At 40.6% G+C, this 7,634-nt stretch overlaps 1 protein-coding gene across 1 annotated transcript; it reads right to left on the bottom strand.

Annotated features, from left to right (window-relative positions):
* Positions 1-7: 7 nt before the first annotated feature.
* Positions 8-7,628, bottom strand: prpf3 (PRP3 pre-mRNA processing factor 3 homolog (yeast)). The gene is made up of 17 exons (XM_068570290.1): positions 7,477-7,628; positions 6,688-6,841; positions 6,123-6,253; positions 4,865-5,032; positions 4,688-4,774; positions 4,328-4,590; positions 4,097-4,215; positions 3,820-4,007; positions 3,533-3,699; positions 3,274-3,356; positions 2,405-2,548; positions 2,208-2,307; positions 1,983-2,096; positions 1,754-1,872; positions 992-1,069; positions 848-903; positions 8-756 (listed from the first exon to the last, which is right to left on the bottom strand). The coding sequence occupies exons 2-17, from the start codon at positions 6,830-6,832 to the stop codon at positions 607-609; spliced, it is 2,112 nt and encodes a 703-aa protein (XP_068426391.1). The 5' UTR covers positions 6,833-6,841; positions 7,477-7,628; the 3' UTR covers positions 8-606.
* Positions 7,629-7,634: the final 6 nt, after the last annotated feature.

The following is a 7,634-nucleotide window of genomic DNA, read 5'->3' as shown; positions in this document are numbered from 1 at the left end:
ACAGAAGTCAATTGAATGCAATTTATTTAGGGCTGTGACTGTAACGTTAGAGATAACTGTAACGCTAGCTACAGGCGAGATAGATATTTGCTCGTTTCTCAAAAAGAAAAAGGTAATTAGAAACTTTAAATTCAGTGAAATGCAAGTAGTGGTAATTACAATTAGTCTGGGGACAATGTGGCAACATGAACCACAAATCCTTCCGTGTTTACACTACACATGTGGTCATTCACTGATAGGACGTTTTTTATTCACTACTTTTACTCATAAATGGTTTATTATCATGTAGATTTCGTCACAAGAGTCTAGTTATCACAAAAAGCTTTGGGGAAGTGATTTAAATCACAGTGCAATCTGTCATATTGTAATATGACAAAATAGCCTATTGACAAAATAATGAACACTGACACAGGCATACACACACACATACACTCACACACCCATTTCTTGCAAAAGCATCCACACAGGTTTATTGTTCCTCCTGTTCTATGTTCAAGTCTCTTGATTATGTCGGTCTGTCCTCAGCTAAAGGCAGCCAGTCGGTAGTGAGGGCCACTTGGCTCCGAGGCTGTGAATCTTGAAGAAGGGGGAGTTATTTGAGGTTTTTCAGTCATCTGGGTTGTCCAACACACTCTTGCTGAGAGCTAGATCCCAGTAGTGTTCTGTGCCGTGTTTCTTGAAGTGTTCTCTGGCCATGTTCTCTGTCGGGCACTGCTTGAACTTCATCTCCCCAAAACTACGCTCTTTAGCCGTGCCCTGGAGAACCAAGAGGAACCATTAGACTTGAATGGGATCACACAAAATCATGGCAATATATTTAAGTCAGACAGTCTGTGTGAACACTCACGTTCCAAATTAACCAGCACTTGTTGTTCCTTTTTGTTTCATCATCAGCATCTGGATCTAATTAAAATAAATAAATAAAGAGTTTAGTATCCCTGAAATTCGCACAAAGTATACACAAAATACTGAAAAGTCAAGCCACCCTCACCATCTCTTTTACTGTTGTGTTCCTCCCATTTAATTCTATGCAACATCAGCTTTCTGAACTTTTTCTGGGATTTAGGACCTGAAACAAAAGAAGAAATTTAGATTTTAAGTATCACTTTGATTTCCCTCCTGCTTTATTTTTTCATGGGCTAGCAGATGAAGTAAAACCTTGCAAAACCTCAGCCACTTTAAATACTAATAACTTCATATGTACAGCCATCATTTTTTTTAGATGAGAAACCATGTATTGTCAGTAGTAGAAATACATGTACATGCATACACTGGGCTACACAATACACACCTGAATGCTAATAAAGCACAAGAAGCTAAAACCATCACTCTGTAGATGAGATGGACTAACATTACAGCTTTAAGTCATAATGACAAAGCAGAGGGGACTCAAATTTCAAATGCAAGAAACTACAAAAAATACATTTGGGATGATAAAAACAAACAGCATTTGATTTGAACACTTATTCATTATAAATACAGTATGACGTTTGGGAACAAGTTATGCCAACTGTTTATTTTTAAAGATATGAATGGTAAAATGGATCTACCTAGTGACTAAAAGACACATAATGATCTCGTTGATTATCAGAAATCTTACTCAAATCTGAAACAACCGCACCACAGATATTTTGCCCCTAACAGCAATTAACAGAATATAAAAAATAACGCCAATAAAAGCACTTCCTATAATTTTTGAAAGAGACAGAACATTGGTCGGTTTGATTTGGCACTTGTCAGTGTAGTCCCGTACCTCCCTCCACCACAACAAGGTTGACATCTCTGTGCAGAACTACTGTGCCTGTCAGGTACAGCTGGTTGGCATTGGCCTCCACTTTAAACTTCTTAGCGGGGTTGTGCAGGTTACGGATCCTAGGCAGGGAAGGTAAGGTACTTGAATTAGACACTGCTACATTGCAACAGACACACACTACACTATATATTTGAACTACACTATGTGCCCTCTTGCTATAATTGCACACCTGTACACTGCAATGTGAACACCATCACTGAGGTCTTCTTTTAACCTCTTGACCTTCTTCTCTTTCCTCTGCTCCGCCGTGAGCTTGCGGGCTGCATTGGCATCCTCATGAACCCTGCAAGGAAGGGAACACGATTAAAAAGCATAAAGAATCAATTATCATACAAAATTAAATATAAATTTCAAAATGACGAGTAGTAGTGTGTCGGTTAAGTGCGTTACTAACTTCTGTCTCTTGGCCATCTGCGCTCTGACGTGGGCCTCTACCTTCGTGGGGTCCTGAACGGCCTCCGTCCCCAGCACTCTCATCAGGTTAGAGATGCGTACTAAAAAAAGGAAAGCAAACATCAGTTATATGTTTAATCATTATTGTAGTAGTTTGTAATACTAGTAATCTGTGTGTGTGAGTGTGTGTGTGTGTACCTTTAGGTTCTGGTGGAGGCATCAATCCCAGCCGAACCTTCTCTTGGACTTCTTTTTGTCCCTCCCTACGTGTCTGTCTTCTTAGTTTCTTCTGTTCTTTTTTTGTCAGGTAAACGCCCAGCGTTACCGGCTTATCAGTGTCAACTGAAAAAATATATGTATATTACTGTAACAATTCCAGTTAATTATGGTATTGTTGAAATAATTTAAATTGAGACCATTTAAAATGTGTGTAATGGTCGGTAGGCACAGTGAAGAATTGAAAAGAAAATGAGCATGCACATACAGGATAGAACCAAAAAAACTAAAAAGTATGTTACGTCTGCAAATTGTTAAACCCCACTGCACAAATATAAAATAATACATGTTGACCTTCAGAGTGCAAAGTCATTCTGTAACAAAGCCTGGGATCAAGGTCTGAGTGACAAAAACACATTTTAATGTAAAATCATCATCAATAATAATCCCCCCACACATACTGAAAGGAATAACCAATAAATGCAATTTTATTTGGATAGCAACTTTTAAGTTTCCTTTTACAGTGGGCATCGATGGGTTATAAATCAAAGAGGAATAATTGAGAAAATAGTTGTCCAACGTATACGACATTAAGAGTGATGATGAATTGTATCTTTTCATATTTATAATTTCTATTCTTGATGTAGTCTGACTTAATTTGAATGTTTATGTAATTATCTATACTACCTAATACTAATTTACTCACCAAGTTCATATTCATTTTAATGCCAAATGGTATCTTATTTCTACCTCGTGAAATCTTTAGAGGACAGAAATGTTAACCTTTTTAACAAACATAGGTTGGGAGAACATTTAGCAGTTTGCAGACGTTTTAACTTTCAGACACGTACCTGGAGGGCAGATTTGGGCGGGATGTTCTACCAGATTGGTCACACCAAATAGCTCCACATTTTCAAATGTTGTGTCTGTTGATCTTTATTAGATAAGAGGGAAAAGCATGCCAGTTAATGACAATAAGTCAATTGTACAGACTGCAGTACTAATTATTATGCAGCTCTTTCATTCCAGTGAGAATGAGACAAAGGGCAGTTATATACATATACACTTAACATAAATCTAAATGTTTCTAAGTTAGCTGTACTTTCTTACATGTCTATGTTGTAGGGCAGGATGTAGGAGTCCCACCACTCGATGTGGGGCACCGTGCCGTCTCCAATATCTTTCTTAGGGGCAATCAGTGCCAGCTTGGTGGATGCCTGGATTCCTGTCTTCTTTGCTGCCTGGGCAATCTCATTCTGCAACCTCTCCAACTGGGCCTGATTGAGGTCAAGATTAATGCAGGAGGGACAAGACACGATTATTTAATTGAATGTCTATTCCGAACAATCAGAATGAGACAATTGCTGACTTGTGAACGTTTTGGAGCTGAATCCAACCTTAGTTCTTATTCTCTGAGCAATCTTCTCAAAGCGCCCTTGGTCATGGAATTTGAAGCCTCTGCGAGCGCGCTGAGCCGGTGTAATAGTCACACGTTGGTCAAAGTAGGATGTGGACTCCAAATCCTCTCCAGGCTTCTCCTTCAGCTGCTGACGGAACTGCTCCCTCTTTACCGCTCGTATGTTAGCTAGAAATATGGAGCAGATTTAACTGAGGAAAACCAGTTAAAAACCATGACTGTGTGTGTACACAGGTATTCGACCACTGTACACAAACCTTTCAGTGTCGGCATGCGGTGTGTGAGTTCAATCTCTTTGCCACTGGCATCCACAGTTCTTCCCTTGTCGTCCAGAATAAGAGGGGTTGGCTTGTTCACCTCCTTAATTTCCACTTTCCTATCAGGGGACACAGAGAAAGTATTGTATTTTTAAAATGACATATCAAGAAATATATATCCTCCTTTACCCCACCAATTATAAAAATCCTTATTAATGCAATATTACTCACGGTGGGGCAATTCCCATAGCATGTAGATTAGCTAGTGCCACTAGGTTGTGGGGCCCAGTGTGCCCCAGGGCTCCGAGGATACCAGGTTTCATGGCTAACTGGGACTGGATGCGGGCCTGAAGCTCAGCAGCTTTGCGGGCCTTCTCAATAGCATCATTCATAAAGCTGGCCGCCTGGGACGGAGCGATAGATGAGGCACCACCTCCCCCTGCAGCAGCGGATGTGCCGAGAAGCCGTGAGATTGGAGGCATTTCCAGCTGTGGCTGTGGTGGGACAAAAGGGTAAAGTTATTGAGAAATAATTTGGTGTTATACTGAATGAATAATACTTAAAGTAAAAAAACAAAAAAGGATTTGTTACTGTTGCTGCAGGGACTGAAGATGAAAAGCTCAGTTGTTTCTTCCTCTCTTCTATCTGTTTTGTGGCTGCTTCCATCATTTGTTTTATCTATTAAATATTGAGAAAGTGACGGTTAATGCATCATAAAAAAGATATTTAGTTACAATCTTTACAGTCAGAAAGAAAAAAATCTCATACCTGTATTTTGGTGAGCATGCTAGGGGTCTCAGCTGGAGGAACAGGTATGACTTCAGGTTCCTCTACCTCCTCGAAGCGAGGAACCCGTTTTCTCTTTGGTGCCGGGATTTCTCCTATCTCTGGAGTTTGTCGCACGACACCAATTTCAGCCTCATCACCAAATACATCCTGAGAACAAACAGTCAAACAGAAACACCAATATTACGTGTCACCTTTGAGCCAAACATGAATGTGTTTAGAAATAATTATCTCATGTTTTTCTGCTAGTGTCAATACCAACAGATTGAGTTAACTAGTTTTTTAAAAGCAGTCACGCTGAGCAAGAAAATGTCTGATTACCTGACTGCCACACTTTTGTAATACTGCACTTTAAATGTGGTCACTGAGATTGGTTAATGGTGTGATTATTTAGGATAATTATAAATTACTAGATTACTAAAATATTCGATAGCTGCAGACTTAGGCCCAATCTTAATCTCCACCCTTACAGACTCAGACTTCGAGGCGCGCTCCCTCGAAGTCTGTGATGGTTTAGGGCTGTCCTATTGTCAAATTGTCGATTGCTTGAGGACTTCCTAACAGACATTTTGAGCCCTTTGTGAACCCTTTACGTAAATTAGCATTAGATGCCAACTTTGCCTTAGGGAATTATCCACAATGCATTGCAACGCGAGGTTAAACACAGTTCTCAATGGAAGCATGGAGACGTAAAAAAAAGATAAACAAAGAGGCACGTGGGCATTTAGCTTAATAAAATACCTTTACGGATTAAAGATGGAACATAAAAACAGGAATGCGACATATTACACTCTCTGCCCGCTGCTGGGTGCTCAGCGCTCACCTGTGTGTGCGCACGTGTCTCTGCGCATCGGGACGGAACAACGCCGTGCACGATACAGAGCAGCACAGAGGAGAGGAAAAGTGTTTAAGCGCGACCAGGTAGAGACATAAATGACAAGCTGTCGTGCAGATCCCGTCAATAAAATACAGCCGTTTAGTTTGTTTAATAACAGAACAAGGTGTAGACCTGTTAGATCTGTTCTATAGAAAAGAGAACCTTAAACAACGTATTGTGGTCTGGCGCTATAGAGAAAATTACAGGGAGGCGGGGGGCGCCCCTTCCCCATTATAATGGTAGGGGAAACACTGCAGTAAGTCCCTGAGGGTTCAGGGTTTGAGGGTTTAGGGTGAAGATTGGAATTGGGCCTGAGTCTATATGGGCAATACAGAGGTGGCCAGTTTGTGATTGTTTGCTTACCTTGAGGTCTCTCTTGCGGTGCTTTTCTCCTGCTCCTTTGTTGCCACGTGAACTGCGGCTTTCCTCCAAAGCTTCAAAAAGACACTCCACAAAACCTCCAGCAGAGTCATCAAGGAAGGGACGTAGCTGGTCTGAAGTGGAAATTATTGATAAATAATTAGCACAAACAAAGTAATTTAAAGGAAGAGCTTGATAGTTGAGTCCACAAGGATGTGCAGTACACTACAGCCAATCATCATTTGATGATTAGCACGTGGATCAATATATAGAGTAAATGAAAGAAAACTCATCATCACTGTTCCTGATCTAATTGAAAGGCTACTTAATCAACACTGTTGTGATCCTGCAGCATGACAATCATCCCAAACACTGATTGTTTACTTTAGACAACCTCTTAAAAAGATCAAAGATAAAGTCTAGTGAACCATCGTCTTCCTTCTAACTATGGCTTCATCTTACATGTGAGATTAAATTAATTATGGTTAAGAAGTTTACTTATCACAAGCAGCATCCAGTGAAATGGGCATTTTGAAAACACAACAGGTCTCAAATCACTGTATGTTACCTGCGGTCTTTCTTTTGTCCAGTCCTTTTCCAACACAGTGCAAAGCAGCAGTAACCACTGTGGGCTCGGAGAAACCGAGGACCTTCTTCACAGTCCGCTCCACCCATGGCCTCATCTCTTCCACCTCCCGTTTAGGAAGAGACATCTTCCAATCCTGCAGAACATCACAAAATGTAAAACATCAGTGACATTAATATGACATTGTATATTATATATGCAATCCTATATAGGGCTAATAGTGTATGTATATAATGTTATTCAAGGCAAGCTCATATTTAATCTAACCTTATATGACACAAAAAACAACACAAAACCAAGCGGGAACAGATGAAAGTAAACAAGGGCAACACATATTTCTTTCAAAAATCACAGCACCAAGGTAAAAGGACCTTAACATTTCGTGCTGCGATGTCACAAGAGTTGCATATAATAGCACCTTAATTACAGCTTTAAGGAAATTTGAATGTGTTATGGCCTTGTAACATGCGCACATAACCACACATAACTACGTAACGTTACACACGCACACTTTCAATGACTTGGGGGTACTCAAAACAATCCCATTCACACGAGCACACAATTATCTGTTGCTTGTCAGTAGCTATGATGCTAGACTTGCCGAACAAACGTGCTAACCAGGATCAACATACAAGCAGAAACCCGTTTACGTTACATCCGCCAAAACTCCCGAGCTAACGTCGTTACCGTTAGCACGCTGCTGCCTGAGAAGATGAGCTGGATTTAACCTACAAACATTTACATTGTGCCGTTATCCTTCATCGCACTTACGTTGTTTACGTCGAACACAAAGTATCACGCTGAAAACGCGTGAAACACTCAGACCTGGTAAGTTTTCTGTAAAAGTTTCTGTTTTGTGGCGCCGTTCACACGACGTTTGCGGTCCGGGACCCGGAAGAGGAAATGGACGCTGTGGCTTCTTCCTCGTG

Source organism: Clinocottus analis, unplaced genomic scaffold (assembly GCF_023055335.1).
Source record: "Clinocottus analis isolate CAN_PGR_092001 unplaced genomic scaffold, fCliAna1.0.p SCAF_9, whole genome shotgun sequence".
Lineage (NCBI taxonomy): Eukaryota > Metazoa > Chordata > Actinopteri > Perciformes > Cottidae > Clinocottus > Clinocottus analis.
Note: the sequence above shows the minus strand (reverse complement) of the source record. Positions and strands in the feature narration are given on the sequence as shown.